The sequence below is a fragment of the Macaca fascicularis genome, chromosome 1 (assembly GCF_037993035.2).
Source record: "Macaca fascicularis isolate 582-1 chromosome 1, T2T-MFA8v1.1".
Lineage (NCBI taxonomy): Eukaryota > Metazoa > Chordata > Mammalia > Primates > Cercopithecidae > Macaca > Macaca fascicularis.
In genome coordinates, this window is record NC_088375.1 from 186,256,456 (window position 1) to 186,275,333 (window position 18,878).

Below are 18,878 nucleotides of genomic sequence, written 5' to 3' on the forward strand. Positions count from 1 at the left end.
AATCACTTGAATTTGGGAGGTGGAGGTTGCAGTGAGCTGACATTGTACCATTGCACTCCAGCCTGTGTGACAGGGTGAGACTCTGTCTCAAAAAAAAAAAAAAAAAAAAAAGAAAACATTAAAAGTTCCATTTCGCCTCTACCAGTCAATACCTCTCCCCAGGATAGTCATTTTTCTCACTTTTTCTTTTTTCTTTTTTTCTTTTTGAGACGCAGTTTTGCTCTTGTTGCCCAGGCTGGGGTGCAATGGGCCAGTCTCTGCTCACCGCAACCTCTGCCTCCTGGGTTAAAGCAATTATCCTGCCTCAGCTTCCCGAGTAGCTGGGATTACTGATATGCACCACCATGCCCGGTTAATTTTGTGTTTTTAGTAGAGATGGGGTTTCTCCATGTTGATCAGGCTGGTCTTGAACTCCTTACCTCAAGTGATCTGCCCGCCTCAGCCTCCCAAAGTGCTGGGATTACAGGTGTGAGCCACCATACCCGGCCGACTTTTCTGAGTTTTTATCAGCATTGATTAATTTTATTCTTGGACTTCATATAAATGAAATCATGTAATATGTATTTATTTGAATATGTTATTTTAATTTTTTAACTAAACCTAGTGTCTGTTAGAATTATCTATGTTGTTATGTCTCAGTAGTTCATTCTTCTTTTGCTGTTTAGTATTACGTTATATGAATATACTGTCATTCATTTTTCTATTGATGACAATTGTTTTAAGTTTTGGATTATTATGAATAAAAGTACTATGAGCATTCTTATAAATATCTTTTGGTAAAGAGATATACTTAGTTCTTTTGGTATATTCTTACAGGTGAAATTTCTGAATCATAGGGTAGAGGTATGCCTATTTTTAGTTGACACTGCTGAATACTTTCCAAAAATTAACTGTTCCATTCATGGTTAATTTTGAATATATGACATTGTATGTGAAAAATTGTAAAAATAGTTGAAGGCATAGTGTCTTGTTCTCTTTCTCCAGATAGGCTTTATGTTTGCTTTTTATTTGTTTATAGTAGGTTGCTAGTAATACTAGCAATCCTTGATGATATCAATCCAATGTCAGGCATTGAGATGATTTGAAGATGGATTTCAGTCCTTGTAAAGACCAGGTTCCTTTGAGTTAGTACTTATTCCTATGATCCTGTCTTTTAGGGGCCCTATCCAAATTGAAGAGACTTTATAAAGACTTCCTCTTCTTGGTAGACCCTGCACTCGTATTCTGCTTCTAGTCTGTGAGACCATAAAAATCTCAGCTCAGCTTTTCCAGTCTTTCAATTTCTTTTTTCCAGAATTAGCAGATTCTCTTAGGGAGAAAACAGCTCCATTGTCTGGTTCATCTCCCTGGCTTTGCCTTCTCCCAGATCTTGGCTTTGTCGTTCGTCACTGCTTTATTAGCTTCTCTGTGAATACAGACAAATTTTAAAAAATAATCCGGATTTTCTTAATCCTTTTAGAATGATTGGTCTGCTTTGTGTAAATTGTCATTATAGAAGCAGAAATCTGTTTCTCGTTAATATATTTTCTGCTCTCATTCTTTTTCTCTATACTCTCCCATCCTCCTTTCCCCCCATTCTGCCTGTTTCATTATTCCAAATCTCTATTATTGGACTGATAATGCATAGTTAACCATTACAGCTTTCTATGATGTATATTCTTTCCATTTGATACACACATTCATATTCCTGCATATTTATTTTTCTAGATGAACTTTGAATCATTTTTGAAGGTCTAAGATAAATCTCTTTAAGCTTTAATTTTATTTTGGGAGAATTGCCATTTTTATATTTCCATTCTTCCCGTCCAGATATGTGATATATATTGATTTATTTAAACTTGTTTTCTTCCAGCCTGTTACTACTAATGTTTTGGGGACTGTGTGTATGTGTATGTGTATATTTGCTGTACATTTCTGACTATATTTATTTTTAACTATTATATTTTTCTTTCTGCTTTTGAGAATAAGAACCTTCACCCAATTTGTTTTCTTTTTTCTCTTTTCTTTTTTTAAGGGAAGGTGGAGTTGATATATAGTAAAGTGACAAAAATATGTTTATCTTATATTCAGTCATTCTACTGTACTTTCATATTGTGTCTTAAGTCTTTTCAGTGTATTTCAAATATTTATTTATGATTGGCTTAATGATCTTAATATTATTAGTTTGTAATATAACCATAACATGTGGCTTATACTACTACTGGTTCTTGGAATTTATTGACTTTTTCCCTGAGCATATAGGATAGAGATCAAATATAACATGGCTGCTTAAAATGATTTGTTCTTTTTGTGTTGGTTACATTGAAACTTTCTTGTTTTTCAAGTTTTATTTTTAATTGACATAATAATTGTGCATATATATAGGGCATCATATGAAATTTTAATACATTTATACATTGTGTAATGATCAAATTAGGGTAATTAGCGTATCTAGCACCTCAAATATTTATTGTTTCTTTTTGCTAAGACTATTCAGAGTCCTCTCTTCTAGCTATTTTGAAATATACCATACATTATTGATAACTATAGTCACCCTACTGTGCAATAGATCATCAGCATTAGTTCATCCTATCTAACTGTAACTTTGTACTCATCCATCAATCTTTCCTCATCCCCTCTCCATCTTAACCTACCCAACCTCTGGTTATTGCTATTCTGCTCTCTACTTCTATTATATTATAGTGTTTTTTAAGATTTCACCTATGACTGAGATACTGCATCATTTTTTTCTTTCTGTGTTGTGCTTATTTTGCTTAACATAATGTCCTCTAGGTTTATGCATGTTACTGCAAATAATAAGATTTCATTCTTTTTTGTGGCTAAATAGTATTCTGCTGTGAAACTTTCTTTATCTTATTTTACCTTATTTATTTCATTATATCAAATGTCACATCAAAGCTAACATGTAGTAGATTCTTAATAAGTGTCTATTACTGGGTCAATGCTGCAACTTGCCTCTCTGGCTCTTACACTAGATTAGTTTGTTGTTGCTTATTATTTAGGAAAAAATCAAGCCATGTTTTTCTCTATTCTCTTTTACCACAACAATCATTAACACAGAAGACTTCTGTGACCAAAGTGGTAGGGGTTCTCCCCACTACCAAGCAAGCAATAAACTTCTTCAGCAGATACCAACTGGGTGTCCTCCAATTTAATTTTGAACCTTTCTACTTGGAGATAGTGTCAGATCCCACAGATTGAGGGGTTTAGTCCCTCATATCCTGCAGCCCCTACAGACACCAGGCCCAAGTCCAGGCTGGAACTTCCTCCTGACTGGCTTGAAGCTTGGGGTTTCCACGACCCCCTCTTTGACTAATTTGCTAGAGCAGCTTACAAAGCTCAGAGGACTGCTTAAACCTATGTTTACCAGTTTATTATAAAGGCTATAACAAAGAATATGGATGAAGAGATATATAGCATGAGGTTTAGTAGAAGGGGCGTGGAGCTTCCATCCCTCCCTGGATGAGCCACCCTCCAGGAACATCCACATGTTAGCTATTCAGAAACTGTCTTCTTGGGTTTTTATAGAGGCATCATTACATAGGCATGATTGTTTAAACTATTGGCCATTGGTGATCAACTTGACCCTCCACCCCTCTCCCCTCCTGGAGTTTGTGGGGGGTGCTGCAGGTCCCAACTCTAATCATGCTCTTTTCTTTCCAGTGACCAGCCCCATCCTGAAGCTGTCAGTCAACATTGGCATACAAAAAGACAGTATTTTGGAGGGGGATGAAGACCAAATATATGTTTCATAGTATCACATTGATAGATTCTCATGACCTTCAAATCGGTACCATCATAAATTGCTTCTCAGTACTACCTTGGACTCCTTTCTTCTTGGAAAACTTTCTCTTTAATTTCTATCATTGATATTCTAAACATATTCATTTTTCTTATCAGGTGTCCCCTTGTTTTAAACTCTAGTATTCTTAAGATGAAGAGATGATTACTTCCCATTTCACTGACAAAGATTGAGGTAATAGTAGTGATGTGCCTAAGTTTATTGCACTCTGTCCTAAAAGTAACCTACACTCTTACCCGTACTTATCTTCGCCCAGTCTTACCGGATGAAGTTTTTCTGTTCTGTTCAAAGTTACTCTGTTTACGTGTCTTCTTTATCTCCTCATGCCATCTCTAGGAGCTTGTTCATTAGATGTATCCTGTAATCGCCATTTCCTTAGTGTCTTCCTTGTCGCTGCTTTCTTACCCTATATAAACATATTGTACATTTCCACCCTAAAAAGAAATATTTCCTGTCTTCATCCTTGTCTCTCTCTAGCAACTGTCTTATTTCTTTATTCTACTCCTCATTCATATACCACGTATATTTTGTAAATCACTATTTTCTAGTTCCAGTAGAGTTGTTAGTGAAAAGAAAACAGGTTTGAATACAGTAATACCTGAGCTCAGGAACTGTTATCTTTGATAACATTAGTCTTTAGTCTCTGTTTTTTATCTGTAAAATAGAGGTAGTAGTTACCTTGTTAGGGTTGTTTTAAGGATTTGTTTGAAGCTAATAGAAGCTTGGTCTTGACACACAGAAGATACTGTTTAAATGGTAGTAAACACTACTGTTTTGATTACTTGTAAGTTTTTTGTTTTTAAAATATTTTCTAGTTTGTAATTATGTTTTTCAAATAGTTGAGGTTGCAGAGTAATTGACCTCAGGAAAAATATAGTGTTAGTATATGTGGAAAATTAAGAAACTGAGCTTATCCTAAGATTATGTTTAACTCATTTGATTTCTTCTTCCCTTCCCCTTCCGTTTTCTCTTTCTCCTTCCCTTCCCCTTCCCTTCCTTCTCTGTCCTTTTCCTTCCTTCCTCCCTCCCCTTCCCTTCCCCTCCCCCGCTCCCCTCCTCCCTCCCTCCCTCCCTCCCTCCCTCCCTTCCTTCCTTCCTTCTTTCCTTCCTTCCTTCTTTCCTTCCTTCCTTTCCTTCCTCCTTCCCTCCCTCCCTCTGTCCCTCCCTCCCTCCCTCCCTCCCTCCTCCCTCCCTTGCTCTCTTGCTCTCTTGCTTTCTTGCTTTTTTCCGGGTCTTGTTTTGTTGCCCAGGCTGGAGTGCAGTGGCAGTCTCAGCTCACTGTGACCTCTGCCTCCCAGGCTCAAGTGATCTACCTCAGCCTCCCAAGTATCTGGGACCACAGGCACATGCCACCAGGCAGCTAATTTTATATATATATTTGTAGGGATGGGTTCTTGCCATGTTGCCCAGGCTGGTCTTGAACTCCTGGGCTCAAGCGACCCTCCCAGCTTGGCCTCCCAAAGTGCTGGGATTATAGGAGTGAGCTACCATGCCCAGAAATTCATTTGATTTCTGATGAAATTTTATCGTATGCTCAGATATTTTCTAGAAGACAGGATTTTGCTTTGTGCTTAATCATTATAATTATTGTAAGGTCAGTCAAGTTTCATAGAAGCCAAAATCATATTAGTACCACTTCAGCATTTTCCCTTTTTTGTTCTTCCATTTATTGATAATGAGATTAGAAGAAGCATGATGTATTCATAGGATATATTGTGTTATTTGAGGGGTGATAGAAAACTCTTTTTAAGCAAAAGTTGCTTATCCAGTGACCTATGATAATAACTAAGATTAGTTTAAATATTTTTAAATTACCTGTACAGACACAATTACTATAAGAGAATATAGAGGATTAAGAAATGCATAAAATACAGACCCTTTGTTTAAAAGAACATCAGTTGCAGTAAAAGAAGAATCAGGTATGTAACTATATAATCAGAATCCTTCCATAGGTGTCCTGGCTTTGAGGAGGTCAGAGAACTATTGTATGAATCATTCACATGGATGTTGATGTTGCTCAAAATTATGACAAGTCTTAAATTTGAGAGGAAGATTAGCCAGTTAGATCTTCAATGAAAAAGTGGTAGTGGCCATGAGTTTACGAGATTGCAGTGAGAAAGGATAAACAGTTGACAAAACCATGTGGCATGAGATTAAAAGGAGATGATTGATTTCATGGTAAGAGTCTATTGCTTCTACTTCTCTCTTTGTAAAACCGTTTAAAAAATTTTTAATGATAAAATTAGTATTGTTTAATGTATGAAAGGTAGGAAATATGAAGATATTCTGAAAAATTTAAACATTTATGTGATTAATATTTTGAGTGAGGAATTTGAACATTTTAGTAAATCTTACGGAAAAATCAGCAAAGAACTTTAAAACAACAACAACAACAAAACAGTGTATTGAGAACTTTCATGGTGGTATGTTTAGAGCACACACACACATATAACTTTGTCCAGTTGAAAACATTTTAAAAACCTTTGTATTAGAAAAATACTCATAAACACACAAAAGTAGACAAAAGAGAATAATGAAACCCCCCATGTACTCAAAACTTAGTTCCATAATTATCAACACATGGCTAATGTTGTTTTATCTGTATCTCCTTACTTCATCACCTATTTTCAGATTATTTTGAAGCAAACTTCAGACATCATATCCTTTTATCTGTGGATATGGACATCTAAACTATAGAAACAGTACTATATCACATCTAAAAATGAGCAATTTCTTATCAAATATCCACCCAGTTTACATTTCTCTGGTTTTTGTTTTGTTTTTTGTTTTTGAGATGGAGTCTCAGTCTGTCTGTTGCCCAGGCTGGAGTGCAATGGTGAGATCTCAGGTCACTGCAACCTCCACCTCCCAGGTTCAAGCAATTCTCCTGCTTCAGCCTCCCAAGTAGCTGGAATTACAGGCATGCACCACCAAGCCTGGCTTTTTTTTTTTTTTTTTTTTTTTTTGTATTTTTAGTAGAGACGGAGTTTCACCATATTGGCCAGGCTGGTCTCGAACTCCTGATCTTGTGATCTGCCCACCTCAGCCTCCCAAAGTGCTGGGATTATAGGTGTGAGCCACCTCATCCGGCCTCCCTGTTTTATAATTGTTAAAATACTCTTGTGTTTGAATTGAGACTCAGATATCTAAGTTCCATACATTGTGATTGGTTGATATCTCTGAAATATATATTTTTTTCTGTTAATTTTCAACTTCTTTAATTATACATGATAATGTAGATACTTTTCTGTGTAGCAGTCTAAGCATCTTTCATTCAGTATTGTTCTAGGTATTTCACATTTAAAAAACAGATTATAACGTTGTTTCTAATTGTTGCTGTTACATAAAAATACATTTGACTTTGGCATATTATCTTTGTTTTAGCAACTTTGCTATATACATTAATTTAAAAGAAATGTGTCTTTAAATTACTTTGGACATTTTGTGTTTGCGTTGTCTTTAAATAACGAACATGATAGTTTCTCTTTTCTTTTTTTTTTTTTATTACTATACTTTAAGTTCTAGGGTACATGTGCATAACGTGCAGGTTTGTTACATATGTATACTTGTGCCATGTTGGCGTGCTGCACCCATCAACTCGTCAGCACCCATCAACTCGTCATTTACATCAGGTATAACTCCCAGTGCAATCCCTCCCCCTCCCCCCTCCCCATGATAGGCTCCGGTGTATGATGTTCCCCTTCCCGAGTCCAAGTGATCTCATTGTTCATTTCCCACCTGTGAGTGAGAACATGCGGTGTTTGGTTTTCTGTTCTTGCGATAGTTTGCTGAGAATGATGGTTTCCAGCTGCATCCATGTCCCTACAAAGGACACAAACTCATCCTTTTTTATGGCTGCATAGTATTCCATGGTGTATATGTGCCACATTTTCTTAATCCAATCTGTCACTGATGGACATTTGGGTTGATTCCAAGTCTTTGCTATTGTGAATAGTGCTGCAATAAAATACGTGTGCATGTGTCTTTATAGTAGCATGATTTATAATCCTTTGGGTATATACCCAGTAATGGGATGGCTGGGTCATAGGGTACTTCTAGTTTCTCTTTTCTTATTGTTAAACCTTTTAATTTATTTATTGCTTTATTCCAGTGGCTCAGAGCTCCAGTAAAATGTTGAAGTAAATGACAGCCATGAATGAAGTGTATGTCTTATTCTTGATCTCAGAGGGAAAGTTTCAGCTTTCACCACTTGGTATAATGTTTGCTGTAGGTTTTTGGTAGAAAGCCTTTGTCATTAAAAAAGGTCCCTTCTAGTCTTGGTTTGCTGAGATTTTTAAAAGCATAAATGGTGGTTAAATTTTATGAAACACCTTTTTTTTTTCTCTTTTATTCTGTTCATGTGGTGAATTATGCTGCATTATTTTTGAATATTAAACCATATTTGTATATTAGTGGATTTGAGTTGATAATGTTTTGTTTAGGATTTTTGCATCTCTGTTCATGAAATTGATTGCCTGTCCTTTTTCTTTTCTTGTAAGGTCCTTGTCGGGTTTTAGTATCAAGATTTTGCAGGGCTTATAAATAAGTTGAGAAGGATTCTTTCTTTTACTGTTTCCTAAGAGTATGCACATCATTGGCATTTTGAAAATAAATTCACCAGTGCAGTCATCTGGCTTACTGTTTTATTTGTTGTAAGGTTTTAAATAAAATGTATGTATTTGTGTGTATTTGTATGTGTGTACATGTAAACACATACATAAATATACACACACGCACACATACATATGTGAGTATTCACTTTTTCCTATATGTTATGTAAATGTTTTCTTTTTGTAGGAATTTGATTTTTTTCATACATCATTATTTTGAAGCAAATCTCATATATCCTTTTATCCATATATATGGATATTTCACTCTACTCTCTTCTTGCTTGAATTGTTTCTGAGGACAAGTCAGATGTATTTCTTATCTTTGCTTTTCTATAGGTTCAGTATTTTTTCCCTTTGGCTTCTTTCAGGATTTTTTATTTCTTTTCAATTTTCTTTTTCTTTTCTTTTCTTTCTTTCTTTTTTTTTTTTTTTTTGAGATAGAGTCTCGCTCCTTCACCTAGGCTGGAGTGCAGGGATATGATTTTGGTTCACTGCCACCTCCACCTCTCTGGCTCAAGTGATCCTCCTACCTCAGCCTCCTGAGTAGCTGGGACTAGAGGTGCGTGCCACCATGCTCTACTAATTTTTGTATTTTCTGTAGAGACAGAGTTTTGCTGTGTCACCCAGGCTGGTTTTGAACTCCTGAGCTCAAGCAATCCACATTCCTCAGACTCCCAAAGTGCTGGGATTACAAGTGTGAGCCACCGTGCCTGGTGCAAGAGTTTTCTTTTGTCTTTGGTTTTCTGAAGTTTGAATATGATGTGCCTAGGGATATTTTGGGGGGGGCATTTATTCTGCTTGCTGTTCCCTGACCTTCCTGTATTTTGGTTTGGCATCTGACACTAATTTAAGGAAATTTGTTGTCATTATTGCTTCAGGCACTTTTGTGTGTGTGTGTGTGTGTGTTGTTTTTTTTTTTTTTCCCCAGTTCATCTCTTTCTGATATTCTCATCATGTGTATTTATACCTTTTGTTGTCATCTCAGAGATCTTGGATATTTTTGTTGTGGTTTTTTTTTTTCAGTCTTTTTTTTTCTGTTTGCTTTTTAGTTTTGGAAATTTTTGTTGTGATATCTTTAAGTCTTAAGATTCTTTCTTCAGCCATGCCCCATCTAATAGTGAGTTCATCAAAGGCATTCTTCATTTCCATTACAGTGTTTTCAATCTATAGTATTTCTTTTTTATTTGTGAAAGTTGTCAGAATCAAAGTCAAGTCATCTGTGTTAAAAACGAAAACAAAAACAAAAAACACCAAAAAAACCCCTGACAAATAGAATAGGGAAAGACTATGAGGGGAGGATTGTCACACTTGTATGCGTGATGGCAAAACTGTCATAAAAGACTCTACAAAAATCTAAGTCTTACACAAAGGCCATCGCAACCTAACCCAAAAAATACTTGCATGAGCACATCTGCCCAGCAACTTCCTGTCCAACCTTCGACTGTCATCACCCTTGTTATTGATACTTGTAGCCAAGACTAATCATTTCAAAACAATTATGTAATTTTCCTCACATTCCCTTTAAAACCCTTTGTCTGCCTTTGCCTCCCTGGATGCACATATAGTTTACTATGGGACCTGTATTCCCATTTCAATGCCCTATTCCTGAATAAATATTATTTTCTTTAAAGAGCCTCTTGCTGTTTATTTAGGTTGGCAGTTTTTTTCTTAGAATTTCTATCTCTTTCTGCTTATATTATCCAGCTGTTCTTGCATGTTGTTTCCTTTTTCCATTAGATCCCATGGCGTGTTATAGTTTTTCAAAATTCATGATATAGTAATTCCAACATTCTTGCCACATCTGACTCTGGGTCTGATGCTTGTTCAGTCTCTTCAAACTGTTTTTTTTTTTTTTTTTTTTTTTGCTGTTTAGTATGCCTTATGTAAGTATTTGTACTTAGTATGTACTTATTTGCTGAAAGCTATACTGAGTGAATGAAACTGTGGTAAAGAGCTTTTAGTAGTGTATCGGTAAGGTGTGAGGAGAGGGAGGTGTTCTACAGTCTTATGATCAGGTCACAGTCTTTTGGTGAGCCTGTGCCCCTAAACTGTGACCTTCACCGGTGCTTCTGATTTTCCCCTCTTAGTTTGGACAGGATGGCTGGAAGGAGGGGCAGTGAGTTTTTCCCTTCCCCTGTGTGGAATGCTAGATGTGGTTGGAGTTGGGTATTTCCCTTCTCCCACGTGGAAGGCTAGAGGGAGCTGGACTTGGGTTTTCTTCCCAGAAGTAGAACCGCAGAGCTGGCTGGAGTATTGGAGTATTTACTTTCTCTCAGATAGGTTAGGCTCTGATATGAGCCCAGTTGATTAGGCTGTAGAAAAAGAATCCTGAGGTCAGGTCTTGTTAAGAATGGAATGCTCTGATATACTTCAAAATGGTTTCTTTCCTCTTCTCCCTGCTGGTGGAAATATGAGGGGATTTTTCTCCAGTATTTATAGTGAAGACCTAGTAGAACTCCAGGAAGTAAAACTTAACAAAAACTTGAGAGCCCAATGATTGGCTGTCTCAGGAGTTTTCTCTCTCACACTTGTCCCTACTGAGCCTCCAGCAACCCTTCACTTAGAGTTCAGGCGACCCATGCAGAGTTTCACTAGTGATGCTGGAAGTGCACTCAGGAAGCGGAGGAAAGTCATGACACTACAAGACAAAGTTGAATGCCTTGATATGTACCATACATAGAGGGCCGCAGCTGTGGTTGCATTCCATTTCAGACAGACAATTTATCTTGTAAGCAGACAATATAAACTTATGGTATCAATAAATACGGTACTATAAATGTGTTTTCTCATCCTTAGGATTTTCTTAATAACATTTTCTTTTCTCTAGCTTACTTTATTGAAAGAATACAGTATATAATACATATAGCATAAAATATATGCTAATCAACTATGTTCCTAGTTACGCTTCTGGTCAACAGTAGGCTATGAAGATTTTGGGAAGGAAAAAATTATACATGGATTTTTGATGACACATGTGTTGGTGCCCCTAACGCTCAAGTTGTTCAAGAGTCAATGTACCTCACTGTACTCACCACTCTACTTAAGAAATAGACGTAATTTATATTTATAAAAGTATACATTAGGCTGGGCACGGTGGCTCACACCTGTAATCCCAGCACTTTGAAAGGCCGAGGCGGGTGGATCACAAGGTTAGGAGATTGAGACTATCCTGGCCAAACATGGTGAAACCCCGTCTCTACTAAAATACAAAAAAAAAAAAAGGTAGCCGGGTGTGGTGGTGTGTGTCTGTAGTCCCAGCTACTCAGGAGGCTGAGGCAGGGGAATTGCTTGAGTCCGGGAGGCGGAGGTTGCAGTGAACCAAGATTGTGCCACTGCACTCCAGCCTGGCAACAGAGCGAGACACTGTCTCTAAAAGAAAGAAGTGTACATTATATACTAATATATAAGCATATATATAGTCTACCTAGTGATTACTTTGGCTTTTAGACACTCCTGTAGTAAATTAAGTAATTTTTTGCTATTAATTTATTTAAGGAAATTTTTCTTTAAACTTTTAGATGATACAGCAGTGTTCGAGTTGATACAGCTAGTTCCACCAGGTAATATATATTTATGTAATATATATAATATAATATATCATAAATTGACGTAATAGATGATATAATGTATTACATATTGATTATATTCTATTATTTGATAAGGATATAATATAGTGTATTATATACTGATACAGTAAATGGACTTGGGAACTCATGTCAGTGACATGTTTTTTAACTTTAAAATCTCATCTTCCCAGGCCAGGCATGGTGGCTCATGCCTGTAATCCCAGCACTTTGGGAGGCTGAGGCAGGCGGATCACCCGAGGTCAGGAGTTTGAGACCAGCGTCACCAACATGGTGAAACCCCATCTCTACTAAAAATACAAAAATTATCTGGGTGTGGTGGTGGGCATCTGTAATCCCAACTACTCGGGAGGCCGAGACAGGAGAATCACTTGAACCTGGGAGACAGAGGTTGCAGTGAGCCAGGATCATGCCATTGCACTCCAGCCTGGGTGACAGAGTGAGACTCTGTCTCAAAAAAAAAAAAAAAAAAATCTCATCTTTGCTGCTCTTCCCAAGTTAAGAACAGTGTAAAGTTTCTATTGTTGATCTACTACGTGTAAAATGTCACTAGACCAAAATAATATATACAGAAAGATTGTCATAAATGTCACTTTAATACATTGTTCTAAAATTGAATAGTAGTAATTGAAAATGGAAAATAACTTATCATTCTAAAATATTTTGTGACAGTCATAAAAATTGACTTTTAAGTTTTTGTGATTTTTCTAAAACTATATATTTTTATTGATAAAATAGTTAATTATCATTGTTTTCATGTGTTGCCTATTATTAGGGAAGGGAAGAGAATAAAACCTTACTTATGTAGTAAATGTTACAGTTCCCTGGAGAAGGCAGAGTTAAAATATAGAGGATAGTTTCATTTCTGATATTGATTTCTGTGATTATAGATGACATCTATATTAATCAAAATTTTTTAATGTGAAAAATGGAGTGCTGGCTGGGTGCGGTGGCTCACGCTTGTAATCCCAGCACTTTGTGGGACCAAGGTGGGCAGATCACGAGGTCAGGAGATTGAGACCATCCTGGCCAACATGTTGAAACCCCGTCTCTACTAAAAATACATAGCTGGGCGTGGTGGCGCGCGCCTGTAGTCCTAGCTACTCGGGAGGCTGAGGCAGGAGAATCACTTGAACCCAGGGTAGGGTGGAGGTTGCAGTGAGCTGAGATGGCGCCATTGCACTCCAGCCTGGGCAAAAAGAGTGAAACTCTATCTCAAAATAAATAAATAAATACAAACAAACAAACCAATGTGGAGATGGTAACTGACATATAAATGTTGGACCAACTTCATATTTTTGTAGTATGTTTCTGAAAAAGGAAAATGTGTTAATATTTTTAACATATCTTTATTTTAATTTTCCTTTCATAGAAAATAAACATGACCCAAAACAGGTATTTCAATAAGGCATCAGGCAATAGATACATGATACTTGATGATTTTGCTTCTAAATAGAATATTTTGTTATAATTTGAATCATAGGATATCTTTCTTGTAGTGGGTGAAACACTGTCTACATATGACGAAAATACACGGGATTTCATGTTTCCGGGTCCAAACCAAATGTCTGGACATCACGATTCAAACCGCCAGGTTACCATGAGGAGGATTTCTGGCCTTCGAGTAAGTGCTTGCAATTTTCTGAATCAGTTTTTGATGGAAAATCATTGTCAGAAACCACCGCATAGCGCTTGCCATCTTAAATGTGAAGAACAAATTCAAAGTGTAATTTAGTTTACTTCTTGTTTTTTAGTTTAAATCTTAATTGTTTTAGATTTCAATATGTTACTTAACCATATAAAGATACTTCTTTATAGCAATGTAAAAATGGACTAATACAGTAAATTGGTTACTTAAACATATTAAAATCTAAATGAAAATAATTTAATAAAAAAAGTGCCATTCAAAATTTTTAAAATTTTAATTGATATTCTTCAAATCTGTGTCATCCCCTTCTCTCCCCATCCCCATCCCATCTCTGTCTCTCTGTCTCTTTCTTCTCTTTATTTTTTTCTCTAAGGAATGATAACAAACATTTGAAAAAATAGTCAAACTTATTAGTATTCAGAGAAATCCAAGTTAAAAAACCATATGATTTCATTTATATAGCTATAAGATTGGGAAAATTTAATAAATCTGATAAAAGTGAAAAAATTAGAATCTTTTATATGCTGCTATACCATTCCATATGGTTAGGCTCTGTGTCCCCACCCAAATCTCATATTGAATTTTAATCCCTATAATTCTCTTGTGTCAAGGGTGGGACCTAGTGAGAGGTGATTGGATCATGGGGGTGGTTTCCCCCATGCTGTTCTCATGATAGCAAGTGAGTTCTCACGAAATCTGATGGTTTTATAAGTGTTTGACATTTCCTGCTGCACATACATTTTCTCTCTCGCCTGCTGCCATGTAAGATGATGTGCCTCTTCCCCTTCCACCGTGATTGTAAGTTTCCTGAGGCCTTCCCAGTCATGCAAAACTGTGAGTCAGTTAAACCTGTTTCCTTATAAATTACCCAGTCTCAGATATTTCTTGATAGCAATATGACAATGGATTAATAGAGTAGATTGGTACTGAGGTAGTGGGGCATTGCTATAAGATACCTGAGAATGTGGAAGTGAATTTGGAACTGGGTAATGGGCAGATGGAGGAACAGTTTGGAGGGCTCAGAAGACAGGTAGATGTGGGAAAGTTTGGAACTTCCTAGAGACTTGCTGAATGGCTTTGACCAAAATGCTGTTAGTGATATAGACAATGAAGTCTAGACAGGGGTTGTCTCAGGTGAAGATGAGAAATTTGTTGGGAACTGGAATAAGGGTGACTCTTCCTATGCTTTAGCAAGGAGACCGGCAGCGTTTTGCCCCTGCTGTAGAGATCTGTGGAACTTTGAACTTGAGAGAGATGATTTAGGGTATCTGGTGGAAGAAATTTCTAAGCATTCAAGATGTGACTTGGGTGCTGTTAAAGGCATTCAGTTTCAAATGGGAAATGGAACATAAATGTTTGGAAAATTTGCAGCCTGACAATGGGATAGAAAAGAAAATTCGATTTTCTGAGTAGAAATTCAAGCCAGCTATAGAAATTTGCAAAAGTAACAAGGAGATGAATGTTAATCACCAAGACAATGGGGAAAATGTCTCCAGGGCATGTCAGAGACCTTTGTGGCAGCTCTTCCCATCACAGGCCTTGAGACCTAGGAAGAAAAAGTGGTTTTGTGGGCCAGGCCCAGGGTCCCTGTGCTGTGTGCAGCCTAGGGACTTGGTGCCCTGTGTCTCAGCCATTCCAGCCATGGCTGAAAGGGGCTAACATAGAGCTTGGACTGTGGCTTTAGAGGGTGCAGGCCTCAAGCCTTGGCAGTTTCCATGTGGTGTTGAGCCTGTGAGTGCACAGAAATCAAGAATTGAGGTTTGGGAACTTCCGCTTAGATTTCAGAAGATGTGTGGAAACGCCTGGATGCCCAGGCAGAAATTTGCTGCAGGGGCGAGGTGCTCATGGAGAACCTCTGCTAGGGCAGCCTGGAAGGGAAATGTGGGGTCAGAGCCTCCACACAGAGTCCCTAGGGCAGTGCCTAGAGGAGCTGTGAGAAGAGGGCCACCGTCCCCCAGATCCCAGAATCGTAGATGTACCGACAGCTTGCACCATGTGCCTGGAAAAGCTGCAGACAGTGCCAGCCAGTGAAGGCAGCCGGTAGAGAGGCTGTACCCTGCAAAGCCATGGGGCGGAGCTGCCCAAAACCATGGGAACCCACCTCTTGTATCAGCGTGACCTGGATGTGAGATATGGAGTCAAAGGAGATCATTTTGGAGCTTTAAGATTTGATTGCCCTGCTGGATTTTGGACTTGCATGGGGCCTGTAGCCCCTTTGTTTTGATCAATTTCTCCCATTCGGAATTGTTGTATTTAATCAATGCCTATACCCCCATTGTATCTAGGAAGTAACTAACTTGCTTTTGATTTTACAGGCTCATAAGTGGGAGAGACTTGCCTTGTCTCGATGAAACTTTGGACTGTGGACTTTTGAGTTAATGCTGAAATGAGTTAAGACTTTGGGGGACTGTTGGGAAGGCATGATTGGTTTCAAAATGTGAAGATATGAGATTCGGGAGGGTCCAGGGACTGAATGATGTGGTGTGGTTCTGTGTCCCTACCCAGATCTCATCTTGCAGCTCCCATAATTCTCACGTGTTATGGGAGGGACCCAGTGGGAGATGATTGAATCATGGGGATGGGTCTTTACCATGCTGTTCTCATGATAGTGAATGGGTCTCGTGAGATCTCATGGTTTAACAAACGGGAATTTCTCTGCACAAGCTCTCTCTTTGCCTGCCACCATCCATATAAGGTGTGACTTGCTCCTCCCTGCATTCCACCATGTGGAAGTGTAAGTCCAGTAAACCTCTTTCTTTTGTAAGTTGCCCATTCTCAGGTATATCTTTATCAGTACCGTTAAAAATGAATGAATACAGTATCTGTCTTAAAGATTTATTATCTCTGATATACTAAGAGCCTTCTTAAGAATGTTCACCTGTTTGTTCATAATAGTGAAAAATGGAAATAATTGATATGTTAGTAGGAATTTAGATAGATTAGTTGTAAAACATTTATGTAATGGAAGTACATATTCATATACCTAAAATTAAAAGCTGCATCAAGTGACAGCTTACTCTCTATCCTTTACTATAACTTCTTTCAAGTTCTGTGGATGATTTGAAAATATTTTATTGCTGAAAGTAAGTCTTCCATGCAGAGAAACTGAGAGAAGCCCATGCCATTTCAAAAGAGGAAAAGCAAAAATTGTTCAGCTTGAAATTATTTGGATAGACCTTTAAAACTAATTTTGTAAAATATTAGAGTAGTCTGAATAAGGAGAGTGTTGATATATGAACAAATATAGTGAACTAAGTAGTATCTCCTGTAGATTTATGATATGCCCTATTCCAAGAAAAAGCAGCTTCATCTTAATGAAAGTATAAAAGTTGACTAAGTAGCAAGTCTATAAAACTATACTTTATTTGGGGATATTTCAATGTCCATTAGCGAGCTTCTGTACTATGAACGTCTTCAAAGAGTATTTCAAGATCTGTGTGGAAACATACGATGAACAAATAATCACATTTTAAAATTATGGTCTCTTTAATGTAATTTAAAATTCTGTAGTATACCAATATGGTAATATAAACTCAAGAGTATGGAGCATTAACAGGGATTTACTTTTCATCATTTAATTTGAGTTACTTTTGCATTTATTTGGAAGATGATGGATTATTAAAACAAATATATAAAAATTAGGACTTTTAGGAATGGCAGTTTGAAGAGATTGAGAGTTCTTATAAAACTAGACAAAATTTTCACAAACAACAAATTCAGGATACTGGAAACTGACAAAGTAAGACAAATGAAGAAGTTTTCATGCTTGAAAAACTGCTAAAGCTTTGGGAAAAACTGGCGAGAGTACTAACATTCTTGCCTGGGGTGCTGTTATATTCTGTTTGGTAATTGAGAACTAGAGTTTATCTATTCTGGAGCTAGGTGCAAAAATCAGCAGCTTAGCTACCAGGGGGAACAGAATCACTTTTGGGCAGTGGCACAAATAGTATGTCTTTGCCAGCTAACTGTCGTGGATTCAGTTGGAGCAGATGAAGAAACCCCACAGCTTTGCTAGGCAGAGCTCTAACTGGGGCAAAGATTACCTGCCAGAAAGTTGACAGGGAGGTCCTGGGAGTAAGGTAACAATAAAGGGCTGAGATAAACTCTCCACCTATTCTTGGCTGACTGTGAAACTGCCTGTCAAGGGGAGACAGCGAAAGTCCAGCCAAAAGTGAAAGCCAAGGGAGACTGAAGTCCTGGCTGCAATTTTGAATGATTTCCTAATCTACACACAAGTCATCAGTAGAAGGTAGGACTCCGATGGGTTCATTGCATGACCACTTACCTATGCATATGCAGGTGAGATTCCTAGAAAGAATCAAAGAATAAAAATACATAGAACATATATATAAACTGAACACCAAATTGGCAGTTCTAAATCTAGCCATATCTATCATTATATTTAAATACGAATAGGAAAAATGCTTCAATCAGTAGTTTGTTGCCCTGGCAGAAAACAATGCACTCCTTCTGGGAATTCTTGTGATTCTGCATAATCATCTGTAAGTCCCAGGCTATCCTCCTGAAGCCTTTACTATGGCAAGGATTCAGACAACTTTTGGGATTAAATTCTGGCACTTTGATGGATGAACTGAGTAACCTTTGGCAAAGCACCATAACATGGAGATATCATGGGGTTTTTGGGTGGATTAGTGTAAACTTGTAAATGGTTATAGCAGTGTCTGGCAAGTAAACACTCAATAAATATTAGTGGTAGGATGATAGCCATGAATATCACGATGGTGAGGATGGAGTAGTGATGATGATAATATCTCCTGTTCTAGAATGTGAACTCTATAAAAACAGAATCTTTGACTTTCTCATCTTTGAATTTAACTCTTTTTTTTTTTTTTTTTTTTTGAGACGGAGTCTCATGCTGTTGCCCAGGCTGGAGTGCAGTGGCACGATCTCGGCTCACTGCAAGCTCCGCCTCCTGGGTTCACGCCATTCTCCTGCCTCAGCCTCCTGAGTAGCTAGGACTACAGGCGCCCGCCACCGCGCCTGGCTAATTTTTTTGTATTTTTAGTAGAGACGGGGTTTCACTGTGGTCTCGATCTCCTGACCTTGTGATCCGCCCGCCTCGGCCTCCCAAAATGCTGGGATTACAGGCTTGAGCCACTGCGCCCGGCCTTAACTCTTAACACAGTACCTTGCCTGGAGTAGGTACTTAATACATGTCTCTTGATTAAATTGAATGAATGAATTGCATCTTGTTGTAGACTGCATAGATGAAC

The 18,878-nt window shown here is 37.7% G+C and overlaps 1 protein-coding gene across 12 annotated transcripts in view; it reads left to right on the forward strand.

The window, feature by feature from the left end:
• SPATA6 (spermatogenesis associated 6) overlaps positions 1 to 18,878 on the forward strand; it is a 173,595-nt gene that overhangs the window by 45,276 nt on the left and 109,441 nt on the right. For all 12 annotated transcript variants that reach the window (XR_012420408.1, XR_012420409.1, XR_010578620.2 and 9 more), the window contains exons 4-5: positions 11,931 to 11,972; positions 13,496 to 13,620. Coding sequence is in view for 6 of the 12 variants with exons in the window: in XM_005543427.4 (XP_005543484.1) it covers positions 11,931 to 11,972; positions 13,496 to 13,620 (167 nt within the window). In the remaining 6 variants the exon portion in view is untranslated. The remainder of the gene's footprint in view (positions 1 to 11,930; positions 11,973 to 13,495; positions 13,621 to 18,878) is intronic.